The sequence below is a fragment of the Pongo pygmaeus genome, chromosome 10 (assembly GCF_028885625.2).
Source record: "Pongo pygmaeus isolate AG05252 chromosome 10, NHGRI_mPonPyg2-v2.0_pri, whole genome shotgun sequence".
Lineage (NCBI taxonomy): Eukaryota > Metazoa > Chordata > Mammalia > Primates > Hominidae > Pongo > Pongo pygmaeus.
Genome location: NC_072383.2, coordinates 55,614,300 through 55,635,503, shown reverse-complemented (window position 1 = coordinate 55,635,503; position 21,204 = coordinate 55,614,300). Strand labels below are relative to the sequence as shown.

General features: G+C 48.4%; 2 protein-coding genes and 1 non-coding gene across 3 annotated transcripts in view; 2 read left to right on the top strand and 1 right to left on the bottom strand.

The window, feature by feature from the left end:
• The first annotated feature begins 634 nt into the window (after window positions 1-634).
• AVIL (advillin) overlaps window positions 635-21,204 on the top strand; it is a 21,851-nt gene continuing 1,281 nt past the window's right edge. Inside the window, exons 1-19 of the mRNA XM_054442693.2 lie at window positions 635-1,203; window positions 3,777-3,861; window positions 5,620-5,694; window positions 6,425-6,621; window positions 8,719-8,827; window positions 8,920-9,030; window positions 9,295-9,497; window positions 9,959-10,037; window positions 10,154-10,252; window positions 11,335-11,488; window positions 11,589-11,689; window positions 12,156-12,293; window positions 12,394-12,552; window positions 13,346-13,525; window positions 16,219-16,364; window positions 16,497-16,641; window positions 17,535-17,723; window positions 18,662-18,730; window positions 19,951-20,076. Coding sequence (XP_054298668.1) covers window positions 3,796-3,861; window positions 5,620-5,694; window positions 6,425-6,621; window positions 8,719-8,827; window positions 8,920-9,030; window positions 9,295-9,497; window positions 9,959-10,037; window positions 10,154-10,252; window positions 11,335-11,488; window positions 11,589-11,689; window positions 12,156-12,293; window positions 12,394-12,552; window positions 13,346-13,525; window positions 16,219-16,364; window positions 16,497-16,641; window positions 17,535-17,723; window positions 18,662-18,730; window positions 19,951-20,076 — 2,346 coding nt within the window. The 5' untranslated portion in view covers window positions 635-1,203; window positions 3,777-3,795. The remainder of the gene's footprint in view (window positions 1,204-3,776; window positions 3,862-5,619; window positions 5,695-6,424; window positions 6,622-8,718; window positions 8,828-8,919; window positions 9,031-9,294; window positions 9,498-9,958; window positions 10,038-10,153; window positions 10,253-11,334; window positions 11,489-11,588; window positions 11,690-12,155; window positions 12,294-12,393; window positions 12,553-13,345; window positions 13,526-16,218; window positions 16,365-16,496; window positions 16,642-17,534; window positions 17,724-18,661; window positions 18,731-19,950; window positions 20,077-21,204) is intronic.
• Window positions 13,625-13,731, top strand: LOC129011140 (U6 spliceosomal RNA). The gene has a single exon (XR_008493252.1). It is a non-coding gene; the product is annotated as a U6 spliceosomal RNA (small nuclear RNA).
• The window catches only part of TSFM (Ts translation elongation factor, mitochondrial), a 21,789-nt gene continuing 16,056 nt past the window's right edge, over window positions 15,472-21,204 (bottom strand). The window contains exon 6 of the mRNA XM_054442699.2: window positions 15,472-17,328. Within this exon, the coding sequence (XP_054298674.1) occupies window positions 17,252-17,328 (77 nt within the window). The 3' untranslated portion in view covers window positions 15,472-17,251. The remainder of the gene's footprint in view (window positions 17,329-21,204) is intronic.

The window sequence follows — 21,204 nt, the reverse complement described above, 5'->3', positions numbered from 1 at the left end:
ACCCCCGGGCTGAGTGGGATGTTGCACCCACCGGGAGGCCAGATGCAGATGCCACACAGGGCTTCCGCTCAAGGTTACACAAGTTCTGCTGTGATCAACCCCATTGCAGTCAGGTGCTTAGCATGCGTATATGCTTGATGTCCTATTGACTTCTGGGCATCATGAACCAGAAGCCCTAAGAGAATGGAGTCTTTTTTTTTTTTTTTTTTTTTTTGAAATGGAGTCTTGCTCTGTTGCCCAGGCTAGAGGCAATGGCACGATCTCAGCTCACTGCAACCGCCATCTCCCAGGTTCAAGCGATTCTCCTGCCTCAGCCTCCTGAGTAGCTGGGATTACAGGGCCTGCCAGCACGCCCGGCTAATTTTTGTATTTTTAGTAGAGATGGGGTTTCACCATCTTGGCCAGGCTGTTTTCGAACTCCTGACCTTGTGATCCACCCACCTCAGCCTCCCAAAGTGCTGGGATTACAGGCGTGAGCCACCACCGCACCCAGCCCTGGGAATGGAGTCTTGATTCTTCTCTGCCCCTCACTGATTCTTCCAAACTGGGAACCCTGAAGCTGAGAGCCCAGCATGGTTCCTGGCAAACAGTAGGCACTCAAATATTGATTGGTTTACTGTATGACTAGTAGAGACCCCAACGAGCAAAACTGTGGCCTAATAAAATTCTGGCTCCTCTCCCAGACTTCCCCTCCCTTTGAGAAATGCCAGAAGCTTCTTAGGGAGGCTCTTGCCAACCTAGACATCACAGGCACTCATGGGGCAGCTCCAGCCTCTGCCTCCTGTCATCACCATAATGCATGCATATCTACAATATGGCAAATTTCATATCCTTCCACCCTCTCTCCTGCATTATTGATGGGCTGTGTGCACTTTTTAAAAAATCAATTAGATCAGGGCGTGGAGCTGGAGTTCAAAGAAGCCTTTAAAAGTCTGCTCTTCTTGTTTTGCTGTTTTGAATAGGCACAGATAAAGCTTTCCCTCTGGTTTGAATAAGTCAAGCTCAGTGCTAGGTTGGCTCTGATTGGCCAGGACTAGGAAAATGCGGTTAAGATGCAAACACAAGCAAATATAACCCAGTGTCTCTGCGGCCATTACTAAGCTAAGGCAGCAGACCTGGAGCCTCCTGCTTTGGAGTGGTTCTTCAATACTGCTGCTGCTTACACGCCGGGAAACTGGGAAGGCTGGTGAGCGAGAAGGCAAGGTAAGGTCTCTGATTTACGGGGGCATGCCAGTTAATACTCCTGAATAAGGAAGAAATGAAAGGAAGAGGAGCTTGAGAGTCCCTTGGCTTTGTCTTCTGAGATGAGGCTTTTAAAATGAACCAGGAGTCTGGCTGGCCAGTTTTGCAAACTTCTTGTTGAGAAGCACCCCTTAGACTAGCAGCTGAACATATAGGGCACATTTTCAAAAGCTGGGAAAGACAGACCCCTTTCACCAATCCTTAGAGAAAAATGGTATGGAGCAAGGCAGGAGGAGTTAAAACCAGCTTCCTGGCCCAGAGAGGTGGCTTACACCTGTAATCCCAACACTTTGGGAAGGCAGGGCATGAGGATTGTTTGAACCCAAGAGTTTGTAACTTGTGACCATCCTGGGCAACATAGTGAGACCCTGTCTCTACAAAAAAAAAAAAAAAAAAAAAAAAGCCAAGCATGCATGGTGGTGCACAACTGTGGTCTCAGCTTCTCAGGAGGCTGAGGCAGAAGGCTCACTTGAGCCCAGGAGGTGGAGGTTGCAGTGAGCCAAGATCACACCACCGTACTCCAGCCTGGGTGACAGAGCAAGATCCTGTCTCAAAAACAACAACAAAAAACAGCTTCCTCTGCTCAGGGTCCGTCCAAAAGGGCATCTCTGAGAGTTACAGGCCACTGGCTTTTAACCTGACATTTCAAAACTGTGCCCCACACCCAAGGGGTTTCTGCAGTCCTCTCAAAGGATGCTGAATTAGGATTTAGGGAGGAGAGAAGGAGAGACCCAGCTTTGGGAGATTAGATGTCAGAACTGTTTTCTGTGTGTTCCAGTGTGACAGGAAGTCCCTTCCTGGAGCTTATCCTCTCGCATTCGGGGTGCCTGGCCCAGTGAGCTCCTTGATTCCTAAATTCCTGCTGGGAAACGGGACAGGTTTCAGCCTCTGAGGCTCACAGTCCTAATTGCTGCCGGCTGGTTTGGCTTTTACCAGGGTGACAGTTCTCTGTCTCCAAGGAATGAATTCACTGGCCCTTGTCCCCTTCCCCTAGTTGGCTCATGGCTTTTGCCTTTAATGACTGCTACGTAGGGTCTGAAGAAAACCCAAACACCATATTTCCTGGCAATTCTGAGCAGCACAGGGTGGGGCAGCACAAGTTATCAAATTAAATTCTCAAACACTGGCTGCTCCGCACCATTGCCTTGCTTTAGTCCTGCTACAGCAGTAGACAAAGCGAGTTTGCTTTGTGCTTTATGGTTTTTTGCCAAAGTCCATACTAGATGGCGCATGCTCTCCAAACTTGGCTTTGTCCATCAAAGTTCAAGAAAACAATGGTCAGACATGTTCCTCTTAACAAGCACAGTATGTCCCCAAATAGCAAAAATCCATACAGTCCTTTCTGGGTGAATTTTTAAATCTTACGTAAATCCATCAACCCCATCCTTTTTCCTTTGCCTCTCGGGAGAAATTAATCTAGCTTTACATTAATTATGCATGTTATCAGATTTCAAGCTCCTTGAGAGCAGGTATTTTAATTCTATAAAGCCTCTACGTGGCCTTGGATATGGGTAGGTGCTTAATTACCCAGGATGCTCCTTGAATACAGATGGTACATGACCTACACAGACTTAGATCTTTACCACTTACCCCCTCTCCCCACCCTGACTTGCTCAATCCTGAAGAAACTGGAGACGTCTAAGTGTCTGAGGTTCACACTTCCACAGAGAAGCTTGGGTCTGTGTGGGAGGGAGAAAGGAAGCCATCTGTCCGCAGGCCAGACCAGGCCACACCCTGCTGGCACCCAGAACCCTTTGTCCCAGGCCCAGCCCTGCCGTTTTACTTTCCTTTGCATCTGGAAAGCACAGGGAATATGGTAGTGATAAAAGAAGGAAGGGTTGTTTGAGTTTAAGAATAGTTTACTCTAAAAAAAAAAAAAAAAAAAAAAAAAAGGGATAAAAGCCAAAGAGAAGGTCAAAGTTGACTGTGGAGAAGGCCTTGTAAGCAGGGAACTTGGGAAGAATTGGAATGAGAGTGAGAGAAGACAACTGAGTTTGGAAATATTTTTTCTGACTAGCTTCTCTTTCCAAATGCCACTGAACTTAGATTGGTTTAGGAAGGGTTGTAGTACATCAAAGTGGCTAGAAGCACAGGTTTGGGGATCAGATAAGGATTTCATTCTAGAGTGTGATCTTGTGCAAGTTATTCAGCCTTTCTAAACCTCAAATTCACACAATGTAAGATGACGAAAATCACCTTCTGAAAATTAGAGGTAACATATGCAAAGTGAATCAATACAGGGCTTAACATATTTATCACCCCTTTGGTAAATAACCATGACGATTACCAGAGCTCTCAAGGGCAATGGCAGGTGGGAAGCAGAACTCATGGGTGGTAATCCCCAGGCCAGCCAGGCTCACCATGTGCATTTGGGCAAGTCCTTGACCCCATCATTGTGTAATGGTGCAGGGATGCACCACGAGGGTGTGGCAGGATGGCTGACAACAGACTGGGAAGCAGCCCAGCAGAAAAACTGGATTGATGCCCACTATGGCAAGAGGTATCATCTCCCCTCTTGTTCTGTGATGTTTCAGTCCTGGAAAGGCAAGCATCATGCCTCTGACCAGTGCCTTCAGGGCTGTGGACAACGACCCTGGGATCATTGTCTGGAGAATAGAGGTGAGCTGGGCTGGAGGCACCTTACTCGTGACCACTGGCATCTGGAAGCAGAGTCTGGCTGCCTGGGTCTGCTAGGCAACAGCCCGCCAGCACCCCTTAGCCTATGGTTTGAGGAGAATGAGAGGCAGCATCCAAGTACCTATTTCCCATCCTTCACCTCTCCTGGGTGCTCAAAGCAGGTGGTTGGCAGGTGGAGGAAATGTTCAGCCCTGAAGAACAGGGCTCCAGGCAAAAACAAGCTTGTCCTTTAGCCAGCCACCTGCTCAGTGAGTCTGCACTTGCAGGAAACACCCTGGAAAGACAGGTGGGACCTACTCAGCAGACTCCTGGCAGCTTCCATCAGAGAAATGGAACATGTCTTCCACAGGGCACCCTGGCTCCTACAAAATATGGGGAGAGGTGAGGGGGCACTGCAGAGATGAGGAGCTGTTCAGCCCATCTCCTCTTGGGCTTGGGCCCCTCTGTGTGGCTGTGAGCTCCAGCAATCCATAGCTGGGAACCACCCTGGCCTGGGTAGCTCCACCTGCCAGATACGAGGATTCCCCCCAACCCCTGCCCTGAGCCCAGTCAGTTGCTGCTGCCTAAAACCCAGTGGTGATGCCTCACTTCACTATCCTCAACCAGGAGGGGGAGTCAGCTCTCCAGCAAGCCTCGCAGAGATTGTGAGTCCCAGGTCACTTCCATTGTTTGAAGGCTTCCAGTTTCCTTAAAAACTAACAGGTACTGGCGGGGTGCGGTGGCTCACGCCTGTAATCCCAGCACTCTGGGAGGCTGAGGTGGGTGGATCACGAGGTCAGGAAATCGAGACCATCCTGGCTAACACAGTGAAACCCCACCTCTACTAAAAATACAAAAAATTAGCTGGGCGTGGTGGTGGACGCCTATAGTCCCAGCTACTTGGGAGGCTGAGGCAGGAGAATGGTGTGAACCCGGGAGGCAGAGCTTGCAGTGAGCCGAGATCGCGCCACTGCACTCCAGCCTGGGAGACGCAGTGAGACTCCCTCTCAAAAAAACAAAAACAAACCAAAAAAAAAAAAAAAACAAGTACTAAAACACGGTTACCAGATTTGCAATATATTTAACATTTATCACATTTTACATAGAACGCACACAAGTATGGCCGCAAGTTTCCCTCACTTGGAGAGTGTGATTAAAATCTACATCAAGGCTGTGTGAACAGTCCTCCAGGGCCAAGCCATACATGCAGTGATAAATCAGGGCCCTGACCCAGACTCCAAATATAAGACACTTGGCACAGAGCCCTGCTGACCACTGGCACTCTCCAAATGTTATCCTCCACCTCCCACGGCCCCGCAGAATCCAAGTGTTCTTTCCTACATGGGCCTGGGCCAGCACCCAGTGGTCGGCGTTGGGAAGAGCGTTGGAGGTGCTGGCACAGTGGCTCAGAGAAGGGTTTGTACTTGGTCGTTTATATCCAGCAAAGGGCTGGAGGTGGTTCACAGGCTTCCCACAATAGTGCGAGATGAGATCGGGTGGGAAGTGGAGTGGAGAACAGGGTGAGGGAAAGCAGGATAGGGACCAAGGTTCAGATCCGGGGTGATGCAAGCAGAGCTCACAGAAGCCAGAGAGGTGACCACATTAACCCTGTGGCTGGCTGCCTCACATCCTATAAGGTCATTGAGAACATCTCCCTTCCTTCTCCCCACCACCTGCAACGAATGACAGAGAGGAGAGGGAGGCTTGTGGGGAAGGGAGGCGGGAGGGGATGTAGCCTATACCCACCCCTTGTCCTTCCAGAAAATGGAGCTGGCGCTGGTACCTGTGAGCGCCCATGGCAACTTCTATGAGGGGGACTGCTACGTCATCCTCTCGGTGAGCACCCTCCTCCCCACTCCTGTGAGCCTCTCCCCTGGGGCCAGTTCTTGGGCTCTACTGGGAGATGTGCTGGTGAGGGAAGGTAGTCAGTCCCTGGTATCGGTCTCAATGGTTCCTCAGTGCTATGCAGAGCAGACCTCCAGTCTGACTATCAAAGGCCATCATTAAGCCTGGGTTTTTAATTCTGCATCAGAGGATGGGGGTAGGACCCTCAGTCTGAACCTCAGTGAGCCACCCACAAGCAGCACTTCTCCCGGGCCTAGGCCCCACATTAAAGTGGTGTGGAAGAAGGCCTGATAAATGCAAGGCCTGTCTGCAGCCTCAAAGTGCTATTCTCATGGAGGAGACTCACATGAACGGTGCTGACAGGGTCATGCAGGTGTACAGATGAGCACTGTGCCAGCTGTGTGAGTGCAAGGGACCAAGGGGACCTGTGAGGTAAGCCTGCAACCCCGCTGGGAAAAGATCCCCGTTGGTCTCTGTTTATTTGGGGAACAACAAGATGTCAACTTTCCCCAAATGTGGGGAGGAATTTGGGCTGCCAAAGCCTATGCCATGATCGCAGGTCTGCTCAGGGGCCAGGGCAGCTGCCGCATCCACTGCAGGAGAGAGGGCCCTCGGTCTGCCGAGGGCAGGCACATGTGCTGCATTCTCCCCATAACAGAGGGGCCAGCAGCAAAGGGGAGGTGAGCTGGCCCCTGACCGGATCTCTCCAACTACCTCCCAGACTCGGAGAGTGGCCAGTCTCCTATCCCAGGACATTCACGTCTGGATCGGGAAGGACTCCTCCCAGGATGAGCAAAGCTGCGCAGCCATCTATACCACACAGCTGGACGACTACCTGGGAGGCAGCCCTGTGCAGCACCGAGAGGTCCAGTACCACGAGTCAGACACTTTCCGTGGCTACTTCAAGCAAGGCATCATGTGAGTAGGGGTGCACAGAGCAAGGACAGAAACAGCAGTTTACAGAGAAGGAAACCCAAAAGGCCAACATGCATAGCAAGAAAGTAATCAGAGAAATGCAAATCAAAACAAAGCTGTCACTTCCACCCACTAGAGCAGCAAATTAAACAGCTGGGAGGTGCCAAGTGTTGGCAAGGCTATGGGGAAATAGGAGCCCTTGTGCCCTGCCGATGGAAGTGTGGACTAGCACAGCATCCTGGAGAGTAGTCAGTGCCACTTGCAAATCCCACTTCTGCGTGTGTAACTCACAGAAATCCTCACGCATCCAGGTCCATAAGGGCACATGGACCAGACTGTTCATAGCAGCCTCATTAATTATGTTAGGAAGCTGCAGGCAACGTAGGTGTCCATCACTTGGAGACTGGACATGCACACCATGGAGTATTATGCAGTAGCCAGAAGCAACAGATTAGATACACACCAAACACAAGGACAGAGCTCACAAACATGGTGCTTAGCACACAAAGTAAGAAACAGACTAAGACATATAACAGAATACCAATTTCTGTTTTAAAAAGCACACACATGGCCGGGTGTGGTGGCTCATGCCTGTAATCCCAGCACTTTGGGAGGCCAAGGCAGGCGGATCACGAGGTCAGGAGTTCAAGACCGGCCTCATCAACATGGTGAAACCCCGTCTCTACTAAAAATACAAAAATTAGCCGGGCGTGCTGGTGCACACCTGTAATCCCAGCTACTCAAGAGGCTGAGGCAGGAGAATCATTTGAACCCAGGAGGCGAAGGTTGCAGTGAGTTGAGATCGTGCCACTGCCCTCCAGCCCCACAACAGAGCAAGACACCATCTCAAACAAAACAAAACAAAACAAAAACATGCACACAAAACAACAGGATGGGTTGGGCGTGGTGGCTCACACCTGTAATCCCAGCACTTTGGGAGGCTGAGGCAGGAGGATAGCTTGAGCCCAAGAGTTCAAGATCAGCCTAGGCAACACAGTAAGACCCTCATCTCTACAAAAAAACATTTTGTAAAAAAGCTAGCCAGGCATGGCGGTGCACTCCTATAGTCCTAGCCACTCCATGGGCTGAGGGTATTGAGCCCTCAATTATCAAGCCTGCAGTCCCTGATGAGGATCACCTGAGCCCAGGAGGTCAAGGCTGCAATGAGCCATGATTGCACTATTGAACTCTGGCCTGGGTGACAGAGTGAGACCCTGTCTTTAAAAAAAAAAAGGTGGGGGGCACAGTTTACTAGAATGAAAATAAAAAGGTCAACAGTTAGAATGGAAGCGTATGGGGGAGAGGAATGGGAGTAGGGCAGGCAGATAAAGGGAATGCACAGACACGTAACACTAGAGAGGGAGCAAAGGCCAATGATAATGTTCCATCAACTGAGAAGTTTAACTCAAAACTTTGCCCCTGATATTAAAACAAAAAGAGGAATTCCAATGAGCTTGAGAATTGTGAGGCTGGGCCAAGATCAGCTTCTTGCAGGTCAGCAGTCTCCACTGACTGAGGCCCTTCTGGGCACAGAGGAGCACACTGAGCCACTGGGGAACCCAAGGACAGAGCCCCTCTGCTCCGGGGCTACCTTCCGCATTCCCTTAAAGTGCAGGACCCCTGGCTCGGAGGCAAGGCTGGGCTGGGCTGAGTGCACGGCGGGCGAGCTGATTCCTACAGCAGGTGGTCTTAAGGCTGTGGAGTCATTAATGCTTCTGCTGTGGCCCAACTTGTATCCCTCTCCCAGTAACACACTGGCATTCAGACAGTTCCTGGAACAAAACAAGCCCTCTGTGCTGCAGGGGTCTTCGTAGCTGATGTCTCCTCTGCCCGGAGCACTATTCCTCTGGGTATTGGTTCATTTTTCCTTGTAGTATCTCAGCTCAAATGTCATTTCTTCAGAGAAGACTGCCCCGACTCGCTACCAGAAAGTCACTCACCCAGTCTACTTGTGGGGCAGCAGCTGCCACCATCTGTATTTACCTTGCTGATGTACTGTCATCATCACATGAGTGAGGCTGCATCTGTGTAATTCACCACTGTCTCCCCAGAACCTAGCACATAGCAGGCACTCAAATAACTGAATGGATGTTCCCTTAGCTACAAGCAGGGGGGTGTCGCCTCTGGGATGAAGCACGTGGAGACCAACACCTACGACGTGAAGCGGCTGCTACATGTGAAAGGGAAAAGAAACATCAGGGCTACCGAGGTTAGTCCTGCACGCTGTCTGCCCCAGGCCCTGGGCTTCTCCACCTGGCACCTAAGAATTCCTCCTGAACAATGTTTACCTCTCATCGACAGGTGGAAATGAGCTGGGACAGTTTCAACCGAGGTGATGTCTTCTTGCTGGACCTTGGGAAAGTCATCATCCAATGGAATGGCCCAGAGAGCAACAGTGGGGAGCGCCTGAAGGTATGGCTTCCTAGCCTTAGCACTCTCTCAAGTTCCTCTTTCTTCTTCCCTCCATGCTGGCTCTTCCCCAAGAATCAAGGTGGAGCCCTGCCTTTGAGTAGAATCTGTCTTGGAGACAGGCCAAGTGTGTGAGTTTGTGACTCACCCTGGACTCCTCAGCATCCGAGTAACTCCTGTGTCTGGGATCTAGGCTGCTCTTCCCAAAGACATCAGGCAGAAAGGGGTCCCAGAGGAGCTGAGGGCTTCCTTGGGCTTCTTTGACAGGCTATGCTTCTGGCAAAGGATATTCGAGACAGGGAGCGAGGGGGCCGTGCTGAAATAGGAGTGATCGAGGGAGACAAGGAGGCAGCCAGCCCAGAGCTGATGAAGGTCCTTCAAGACACCCTTGGTCGATGCTCCATTATCAAGCCTGCAGTCCCTGATGAGATCATAGATCAGCAGCAGAAATCAAATATCATGTTGTATCAGTGAGTAGCTAAACCTGGCTTTAGCTGGAAGCTGGGGTTGGGGGGAAGGTGTCCCCTAAAACACCAGCCACCTCTGCTTGGCTCCTTGTTTTGGGTGTAGCCGTCTAGTTTTCTTCTTAGTCCTTTTCAAATGCAGCTCCTAGAAAGCTTGGAGATCCCCCACTCAAGGAGGCAGTTGTTCTTGTTAGCAACTCTCCTGATCTCTTGAGGAGACCTTTCCTTTACTCTGGCCTACACATGCCCAGGGATGTGGAAGGGATAATGTCTGGGAGAGAGATGAACAAAAGTCTCCACCAAAGAAAAGAGTCTGCACATTCCTGTCCTCACTCAAGCCATGGCTGTCTTAGGCAGTCACACTCTACCCAGAAACTCCAAACTAAAACCAAACCAGAACAACATCCAGTTGACTACAAGATGCTTTATAGAGGAAAAGGCACAGGCTAACCTCTCCCCTTCTCCAGTATCTCAGATTCAGCTGGGCAGCTGGCAGTCACAGAGGTAGCAACGAGGCCTCTGGTCCAGGACTTACTGAACCATGATGTAAGTAGAGTTTGGGTGGACTTAGCTTGGGGTAGCCAGACATGCTTCAGAAGCAGACCCTGTGCAAAATCTTCCTTCTGGTCTTGAGCAACCATACCTATCTCTGGCTGCTTTAGGACTGCTACATCCTGGACCAAAGTGGAACCAAAATCTACGTGTGGAAAGGAAAAGGAGCCACAAAGGCTGAAAAACAGGCAGCCATGTCTAAAGCGCTGGTAGGAGCTACAGATGTGCAATAATGTTCAAATAATTCTGCTAAGAGCACTTCAGGTGTGTCACTTCACAAAGCCATGCTAGGTATTTGAGCATATAACATTGTGCTTACACACATGGACTGCAAAGTCAGGCAGACAAACTGGGATTCAAATCCAGGTTTTGTCTTTTCTAGCTGTGTGCTCTGGGGAAGACATACTTAACACCTGTGGGCCTCAGTTTCCCCATATCTAACATGGGGGTCATACCCATCTCCTAGGGTTATTGTGAGGATTAAATATCATTTGTAAAGCACTCAGGGCCAGGCGCAGTGGCTCACGCCTGTAATCCCAGCACTTTGGCAGGCCGAGGCAGGCGGATCACCTGAGGTAAGGAGTTCAAGACCAGCCTGGCCAACATGGTGAAACCCCGTCTCTATAAAGATACAAAAAAAAATTATCCAGGCATGGTGGCGCATGCCGGTAGTCCAGGCTACCTGGCGGGGCGCTGAGATAGGAAAATCACTTGAACCTGGGAGGCTGCAGTGAGCTGAGATCGCGCCACTGCACTCCAGCCTAGGTGAGAGTGAGACTGTCTCCAAAAAAAAAAAAAAAAAAAAAAAAGCACTCAGAACAGTTCTTGGCACACAGTTCCTGCTGAATAAAAAGGTGGCTGTTATTATTGAAGGGGATATCACATATCAAGGTTAATGGCCCTGTCCTCAAGGAGCTTATATTTGTGCAGATCCATGCAGATGAACCAAGCCAGAAGCAATAAATGAGCAAACAAATGTGATGCAAAGTCAGTAAGTACAAAAGTACTGAAAGAACACAGCATAATCTTCCTAAAAATTAACAATCATCATCACCACAAGCCAATAAAGAGATTCAAAAATGTTCCACTCAGTCATTTTTTTTTAGGCAGTTACCTTGGTCCGTAGACAAAAGTGAGTTAGAATTTGACTCTGACTCCCAGAGGAGTCACATGTCTCTTCTGATAAGGAGAGACTCTTATCATGTGGCTTCATAGAGGTGAATTACCAGACAAGCAAAGAACTCAGCGTATTCCACCACTGACCTGCCTTTGGGAATGGGTGGCTCTGCAGGGCTTCATCAAGATGAAGAGCTACCCCAGCAGCACCAATGTGGAGACCGTCAACGATGGTGCTGAGTCAGCCATGTTCAAGCAGCTGTTCCAGAAGTGGTCAGTAAAGGACCAGACCATGGGCCTGGGGAAAACATTCAGCATTGGTAAAATTGGTGAGACTGCCCCCAGATCATCCTCTCACTGCTAAGACTCTAGAAAAGCAGGCACAGATGCTTCTTACTCACTCGGCTTTTCCCAACCCTTTCTCCACAGCTAAAGTTTTCCAGGATAAATTTGATGTGACTCTGCTACACACCAAGCCAGAGGTAGCTGCCCAGGAAAGAATGGTCGATGATGGCAATGGAAAAGTTGAGGTAAGCCCAATGATTCAAATGTCAGGGCAGGCAGCACTGGCCTTCATGGCTGTCCTGCTGGGGGCAGGGGTGCAGGTGATTCTGTGTCTGCTTTGTTTTCCCTTTCCCCTCCGGCACCTCAGGAGTCTTCTTTAAGAGTCTTGTGAGTCTGTAGAGTTTTCAGGGGAGTGAAAGGCACACCCTCAAATGTGCTATCAATATCTCACCTGGAAGATATATTCAAATCATTGCTCAGCCTTGCAAAGACTGAGCCATGATGGGATGCTCCTGAACAGGATGGCCCAGTTCATCTCAGGATTCAAATCATGCAAATGTGATGAGTCCTCAGCACTGGGAGAGAACCAGAAGGAGAAAGAGAACATGGAGTAAATGTCAGCACCTTCCCCACCTGGATTCTCTCTTTAGCGTGGCCTAGCCCCTCCCAGCACCCCCATCTCTGGAAAATGGTGTCTCCTTCTATGCCCAGGTCTGGAGAATTGAGAACCTGGAGCTGGTCCCTGTGGAGTATCAATGGTATGGCTTCTTTTATGGGGGAGACTGTTATCTGGTCCTCTACACATACGAGGTGAACGGGAAGCCACATCACATCTTGTACATCTGGCAGGTAGGCCTGGCACAGGCTTCAGCTTTGGATCCTGATGCGTCGTCTGGCCACTGGGCTGGGGCGAGGAACATGGGTCCTTCATAGCCTCTCACCATTGCAGGGCCGCCACGCCTCACAGGATGAGCTGGCAGCCTCAGCATACCAGGCAGTGGAGGTGGATCGGCAGTTTGATGGGGCCGCTGTGCAGGTTCGAGTCAGGATGGGGACGGAGCCACGCCACTTCATGGCCATCTTCAAAGGGAAGCTAGTTATCTTTGAGGTGAGGATGCTCTGATAAAATTACACCATGAGCTGGAATGTTCCAAACTAACAAACCAGCACAGGACTACTGGAGAGCAGAGGAGGGGTGGGGTAGGGAGTCAGGCTTGGATTAGACAGAGGAAGAAGGGGGTTAATCCCTCTAAGACAGTCAAGTGAATCCCAACTGCCTAGGGCTTCAAGTCTGAACCACTATCTAAATTATGTTCAAGGTCTTTCATAACCTGACCCATATTACCTATGCAGGTGCACCACCCTCAGCTCCCTAACCTGCACCCTCCACTCCAGTCAGGTGGGTCTCTTCATTAGACCTCACGTGTACCATACCATACCCCTCCCGCTGCAGATGTGCCCTTTCAAATTCAAGTCCCACTTCTTCCATGAAGCCCTGGCTGAAGCACTACCAAGCAATGCGTAATGTCACATGCTTGATATCACACAAGTTTGGGGTCAAGTCCTAGCCTTGTCATTTACTAGTCAAGTCTCCAAGTCTCAGTTTCCTCATCTGTACTGCGGAATAATGACATCTACTTCATAAGAGTTATCATAAGGATCAATGAAATTATGTAGGTAAGGCACCAGTCACAGAGCCTGGCATATGATAAAGTTCTCAGCATGAACGCTTGTTGTTATTGGTACCATAACTCCAGCTCACCCTGACCCTTTCCAGTGAGTCTAGAAGCTCCTCAAGGGCAAACATAACACTACAACATTCACATTTCCCACAACAGCTCCTCTAGCGCTCTGCTCACATGGTGCTCCTTAGATCTAGACTCTGCTTTTCTTCTCTCTAGGGTGGGACTTCCAGGAAGGGAAATGTCGAGCCTGACCCTCCAGTAAGACTCTTCCAAATTCATGGAAATGACAAATCTAACACCAAAGCAGTGGAGGTTCCAGCCTTTGCCTCCTCCCTAAACTCCAATGATGTCTTTCTGCTGCGAACTCAGGCAGAGCACTACCTGTGGTATGGCAAGGTAGGATGGCTGGGCCCCGGGTCAGACCAGCCCCTCGGAGCCCAGAACTGCACTCCCCTCCTCCTGTCAGCAAGGTCAAAGGACCTAGAGTAGGCTGGAGTGCTTGCTTCAGCAGCACATATACTAAAATTGGAACGATACAGAGAAGATTAGCATGGTCCCTGTGCAAGGATGGCATGCAAATTCATGAAGCATTCCATATTTAAAAAAAAAAAAAAAAAAAAAGCTGGGCAAGGTGGCTCATGCCTGTAATCCTAGCACTTTGGGAGGCTGAGGCAGGCGGATCACGAGGTCAGGAGTTCGAGACCAGCCTGCCCAACATGGTGAAACTCCATCTCTACTAAAAATACAAAAATCAGCTGGGCATGGTGGCACCCGCCCATAGTCCCAGCTACTCAGGAGGCTGAGGCAGAAGAATCTCTTGAACCAGGGGGCAGAGGTTGCAGTGAGCCGAGATTGTACCACTGTACTCCAGCCTGGGCGACAGAGTGAGACTCCGTCTCAAAAAAAAAAAAAAAAAAAAAAGCCAGGCGCAGTGGCTCACGCTTGTAATCCCAGCACTTTGGGAGGCCAAGGCAGGAGGATCACAAGGTCAGGAGATCGAGACCATCCTGGCTAACACAGTGAAACCTCGTCTCTACTAAAAATACAAAAAAAATTAGCCGGGTGTGGCAGCATGCGCCCGTAGTCCCAGCTACTTGGGAGGCTGAGGCAGGAGAATCGCTTGAACCCAGTAGGCGGAGGTTGCGGTGAGCCGAAATCGCGCCATGGCACTCCAGCCTGGGCAACAAGAGTGAAACTCCATCTCAAAAAAAAAAGCTCACTGAAAGCCCTGCTTATACCTAGCAGAAATCTCATAAACTTCTATGCAGATGGAGGCTGGATAAGTCAATCTTCCCATGTGAGTTTGGTGGACTCTAACGGACAGGCACTAATACAGAACAAAAACACAAAATATGTCAATTCATATTGCAATAGTGGATTAAAATGCACTAAGGCCGGGCGCGGTGGCTCACGCCTGTAATCCCAGCACTTTGGGAGGCTGAGGCAGGCAGATCACCTGAGGTCAGGAGTTTGAGACCAGCCCGGCCAGCATGGTGAAACCCTGCCTCTACTAAAAATACAAAAACTTAGCTGGGCATGGTGGTGTGCGCCTGTAGTCCCAGCTACTCCGGAGGCTGAGGCAGGAGAATTGCTTGAACCCGGCAGGTGGAGGTTGCAGTAAGCCAAGATTGTGCGACTGTACTCCAGCCTGGCCAACAGAGCGAGACTCCCTCTCAAGATAAAGTGAAATGCACTAAAATTGTTTTACAAAAAAGAATTGAATAGGAAAAGATGCTTAACATCATTAGTCACTAGAGAGATACAAATCAAAATCACAATGAGATAACCACTACACATCTATTAGAATGGTTAAAAAAAATTGACAACATAAAATATGAGCAAGGATGCAGAGCAACAGGAATTTTCATGCATTGCTGGCAGGACTGCAAAATGGTACAGCTTCTGGAAAACATTTCGACAGTTTCAACTTTTTTTTTTTTTTTTTTTTTTTTTGTGAGACAGAGTCTCATTCTGTCGCCCAGGCTGGAGTGCAGTGGCGCGATCTTGGCTCACTGCAACCTCTGCCTCCTGGGTTCAAGTGATTCTCCTGCCTCAGCCTCCCAAGTAGCTGTAGCTGGCATTACAGGCATGTGCCGCCACACCCAGCTAATTGTATTTTCAGTAGAGACGAGGTTTTGCCATGTTGCCCAGGCTGGTCTCGAACTCCTGACCTCAGGTGATCCACCTGCCTCAGCCTCCCAAAGTGCTGGGATTACAGTGGGGAGCCACCACGCCCAGCTGACAGTTTCTTACAAAGTTAAACATACACTTACCGTATGATCCAGCAATCCTAATCCTGGGTATTTACTCAAGTAAAACAAAAAACTATCTTCACACAAAAACCTGTGCACAAATGTTTATAGCACCTTTATTCATAATCAGAAACAACCCAACTGAAAAATGGATAAACAAACAGTAGTACATCCACATGATGGAATACTACTCAGCAATAAAAAGGGATGAGCCTCTGGTAAACACAACAGAGATCTCATATGCTTTCTGCTAAGAGAAAGAAGCCAGACTCAAAGGCTAAATATTGTATGACTCCACTTATAGCATTCTGGAAAAGGTAAAATTATAGTGATGGAGAATAGATTCATGGTTACCAGAGGTTAAGGACTCAGGGAGGCTTTGATTCCAAAGGGGTCGCAGCCCCAGATAATTTTGGGACGGACTGAGGAAGAAACTGTTCTGTGCCTTTATTGTGGTGGTAATAACATGATTCTGGCTTGTGAAAATTCTTAGAATTGTATGTCAAAAGAGTATATTTTACTTTTAAGAATAAATTTAAATTTTTTCTCTAAAATAAAAATCAAAAGTAGGTGCTTAAATTCCAACTGAAGCTGAAACAAAGGTGACTTTTGCCAACACCCACTGTGGGTTTCAAAGCCTAGTCCTGTTCTTTGCCCCACACTGTTTTCCTCTCCACTCCCCAGCACTAGAACAAACTTGTCTGTCTTCCCAGGCTGAGGGACTGTGGCTTGGTAGCTGATCCTGGCACACGGAGTTATTAGTCTCAGATGCTTTTCTTTCCACATCAAAGTGCCCCTGTGCAACTAACACCTGTGCTCTCCTCGCCCCACTCTCAGGGGTCTAGTGGGGATGAGCGGGCAATGGCTAAGGAGCTGGCCAGCCTTCTCTGTGATGGCAGCGAGAACACTGTGGCCGAGGGCCAGGAGCCGGCCGAGTTCTGGGACCTACTGGGAGGGAAAACTCCCTATGCCAGTGACAAAAGGTATGGGAACACAGCCTCCCCCTCTTCTGGGCTCCCCCTGCCTGCCAGGCTTGTGAATTGCACAAAGGCTAAACTCTCAGTTTTAAAAACATTTCTAAGCAGCTCGGTGCCCTTAAATGGACTATATTGCAGACTTCAGCAGGAAATCCTAGACGTCCAGTCCCGTCTCTTTGAATGTTCCAATAAGACCGGCCAATTCATTGTCACTGAGATCACAGACTTCACCCAGGATGACCTTAACCCCGGTGACGTGATGCTCCTAGATACCTGGGACCAGGTAAGACACAGCTGCACAAGTCAGAACATGACAAAGACTCCCACAGTAAGGGTTGTTTTTGTGTAGTATTCCCACCCTAGGATAAACCCAGGGTAGCCCTGGACCATCCCCAGCTCAATCAAACCTTTGTCAGCAGTGACCAAAAGAAAGCCTGGGTTTTTTTCCAGGGGTGATGTTTGAGAATGATGTTTGAAACTCACCATCCTGGGCATTTTCCCACCTTGCTTTGGAAAAATCCAGCCATCCTATCATCATCCTATCATCATTTTAATCTTAGGATCAATAGCAACGGACTCCACATGCAGAGGATATGGGCCTTTGGGGGAACAAAGGCAGTCAGTAGACTATTGTCATGGTCAAGAGCTACTGTGGGCCCACATAAGGGCAGTGGAGTAGGGATGGAGGGATGGTGACAGATTTGACAAATGCTTAGGAGGTAAAATTGGTCAGCCCTGGTGACTCATTGGATATGGGGGGCTTCTGGGAAACTCCCAGGTTTCTGCCTTAGGTGACTAGATGGATACCACCTATCAAAAGTGGAGACTCAGATACAAGTTTAGTAAAGAAGAGCTACATCTTGAGGGTGTCATTTTTAAGGTGCTTAGAGCAGTCAAGAGGAGGTGTTCTGCAAGAAGTTGGATTCCGGAAGCTGAAGTTCAGAGATAGCTCCAATTTGGAAAGGCAGACCTGGAAGATACACATAGCAATTAAAATGATAAACATCAAGCTGATTCTGGGAAAACCTTTCTCTAGTGAACAAATTAGGCTGAGAAAGTTTTCTGAGGCTGTGAATTGCTCACGAAAGAAAGGGGAAAGATAGGGTAATGTGTATGATCTAGTACTTAGTCCTTGGTATGAACACAGTAACATATATTAAATCTCCACCATAACAGGTGTTCTTGTGGATTGGGGCTGAGGCCAATGCCACAGAGAAGGAGAGTGCCCTTGCCACAGCGCAGCAGTACCTGCACACTCACCCCAGCGGCCGAGATCTCGACACACCAATCCTGATCATTAAGCAGGGGTTTGAGCCTCCCATCTTCACAGGCTGGTTCCTAGCCTGGGACCCTAACATTTGGAGTGTAAGAAAAGAGAGTAGGGAAGCTCTAACTTCCTGCCAGGTAGCTCAGAACAGCTCACAGGGCAGGAAGGTGGGGTACTGATTTACGGCTCAGTGAAACCAGGACCTCATTTCCCTACTCCCATTCCGCTCCCTGCCTTTTGCTTTTCTCCTCTTTTTCACCTGCCACAGCAGTAAGTCCAGGTAGACAATTTACAGCAGGTCTCAGCAATAAGCACTGTGAAGTATAAAGTTTCATAAAGTGTATCCATACACAACATCTTTTTGATCTTTACAATGATCCTGATAGCCAGTAGAAGTATTGCTCCTTATTTTATTGATAGGAAAGCTAAGAGGATAAGTTGTCTAAAGTCACAGTTAATCAACAGAAAGCCAGGTTTCCTGACTCCTAATCAACTTTTTTTTTTCTTTTTTTGAGACAGAATTTCGCTCTTGTTGCCCAGGCTGGAGTGTAATGGCACAATCTCGGCTCACTGCAACCTCTACCTCCTGGGTTCAAGCAATTCTCCTGCCTCAGCCTCCCAAGTAGCTGGGATTATAGGCATGCACCACCACGCCCAGCTAATTTTTGTATTTTTAGTAGAGATGGGGTTTCACCATGTTAGTCAGGCTAGTCTTGAACCCCTGACCTCAGGTGATCCACCCACCTCAGTCTCCCAAAGTGCTGGGATTACAGGCATGAGCCACCGTGCCTGGCCTTCAACTGCTCTTTCTTAAATCTTATAGGGAGGACTGAGGGGTTACCATCAAAGAATGTGCATTATGTTTAAGCACCTTTCAAGCCTGCATGGACCCAAAAGGGGGGATTTTCATTTTTACTTATCCTTGAAATGTCTTCTGACTCCCTGGCTCTTTTGCTTTTCCTGAAGACAAAGACCAGACCTAAGATGTCCCTCCCCTATAAGAAAGAACTCATCCTGTGTTTTCTCTCCTTCTCAGGCAGGAAAAACATACGAACAATTAAAAGAAGAGCTGGGAGATGCTGCTGCTATCATGCGAATCACTGCTGTGAGTCGGGTTCGCTCCTGGGAGAAGCCAGCCACACGGGCAACCAGAGCCAGAGAACCCACAAATGCTACAGATGCTCATGAGCAAAACTCATGTCCTTAGTATTACCATAGCTGTCTCTTTTGATGCAAAGATTTTTTGTCATCAATAGAAAAGCAGGTCTCAAAGCCAAGTTCCTTATTTTCCTGACTTCCAGATTTTCAAACAGACTTGCTGTTTAAAAACAACAAAAATGGGGCCGGGCGCAGTGGCTCATGCCTGTAATCCCAGCACTTTGGGAGGCCAAGGCCGGTGGATCACCTAAGGTCAGGAGTTTGAGACCAGCCTGACTAATATGGTGAAACCCCATCTCTACTAAAAATATGAAAATTAGCTGGGTGTGGTGGCATGCACCTGTAGTCCCAGCTACTCGGGAGGCTGAGACAGGAGAATTGCTTGAACCGGAGGCAGAAGTTGCTGTGAGCTGAGATGGCGCCACTGCACTCCAGCCTGGGCAACAGAGCGAGAGTCCGTCTCAAAAAAACAACAAAAAAAAATGAAAATTTGTTTTATTATTCAACTCTGCCATTTAGGAGAGATTAAAGTCATTGGCAGTATTTTTCAGAAATAAGCTTCTAACCCAAATGACATTTTTATTCATTTCTGACAGTGAAGTCCACAGAAACTTACACCATTTACACCTATTTTAATGGTTAAAAGAAGTGGAGCCTCTGGCCAGGAATCCAGCAGTTCTTTAACCTCAGGAGGAGTGCATGGCACCAGGTGTTCAAACCATCTGGCATTTCTGTCCTTTGTGCTCTACAAACTCAGATTCCAAAGCTAATGTTGATGTAGTATCTTTAAATTGTATTGAAGTAGGACTACAACCTAAAGTCATTTAAAGGCTGGAAATGCAGGGCTAAATAAAAGTACCAAGAGAAGGTATGTGATCCCAATATTCAAATGAGATTCAGGCACAATATGTATGCCAAACTAGCTATACAGGACTTGCCTTGGACTTACTGAATCAGCTTTCCCAAGAACAACCCCAAAATCTGAATATTTTCTATTCCCAGATGATTCTGACATGCAGCCAGGTTTGGGGAGCATTGTTATCAAAGATGATTACAGAGGGTGAAGTGGCATAAGTCAAAATGTTAAATATTATACACATTCAGAACTGTAACCACACAAGACACTGAGGAGTCTTTTCCCTGTGCCTATATTCTTATCTTACCTAGGACATGAAGAATGCAACCCTCTCCCTGAATTCTAATGACAGTGAGCCAAAATATTACCCTATAGCAGTTCTGTTGAAAAACCAGAATCAGGAGCTACCTGAGGATGTAAACCCTGCCAAAAAGGAGGTGAGTGGCTGAAGGAACTGTGTCTGTTGGAAGTGGAGCTCTCCGTGAGTAAAAAAACTCAGCTCAGCAAATGGCCTAGGACAGTTCCGGCACGTTGTAGCCGCTCAATGGACATCTGAGCTACCCAGGAGCTCAAACCAAAAAAAAAAACAGGGTTCTTTCTTGATTCTTTTTTCTCCACCTACATCAGTCTACCAGCTAGCTTCTGTTCACTCCTCTCCATCTCTCTGCTACTAGTCTGGTCCAGCTATCATGGACTACTTACTACAATCCAACTGGTTTCCACCTGTTCCTACAATCCGTTCCCCACACAACAGCCAAAGAGATCTTTAAAATATATGGCACAGCCCTGTTTAAAACACCTCAAATAGCTTCCCACTACATTTAAAAAAAGAATGTGAAGGCCTATACAATCTGGCCCCTGCCTAGCTCTCTGATTTCATTTCATGTACCAATACCCTCATCACTCACCACCCTTCAGCCAGTACAGCGGCTGCTTTGCTGTTCCTTAAACATGCTTATTCCAGCCTTTGAGCCTTTACACTGGCTAGTGCTCGTGCCTGAAAAAACATCCTTCTCCCAAATCATCACAGCGCCAGCACCTTCTCATCATGTAGGTCTCAGCTCTAATGTCACCTCCCCAGGGAGGCATTTCCTGACGACCCTAATACTGCTTCCCATACCTGCTCCAGTCCCTTTATACTTGTTCATTGCCTATTTCCCCCTCTAGTAATATCCTTAAAAGGAAGGACCTTTGTTTGTCTTGCTCACCATCATATTCTCAGCTTCTCTGCACCTACAACAGTGCCTAGCAGATAGCAAGTATTCTTAAGTTTTTCTTGAATGAATTAACATATTTGAGTTAAAAGAATAAATTTCTTGGCCGGGCACAGTGGCTCACGCCTGTAATCCCAGCACTTTGGGAGGCTGAGACGGGTGGATCACAAGGTCAGGAGTTCGAGACCGGCCTGGCCAATATGGTGAAACCCCGTCTCTACTAAAAATACAAAAATTAGCCGGGCGTGGTGGTGGGTGCCTATAGTCCCAGCTACTTGGGAGGCTGAGGGAGGAGAACTGCTTGAACCCGGGAGGCAGAGGTTGCAGTGAGCCGAGATTGTGCCACTGTAC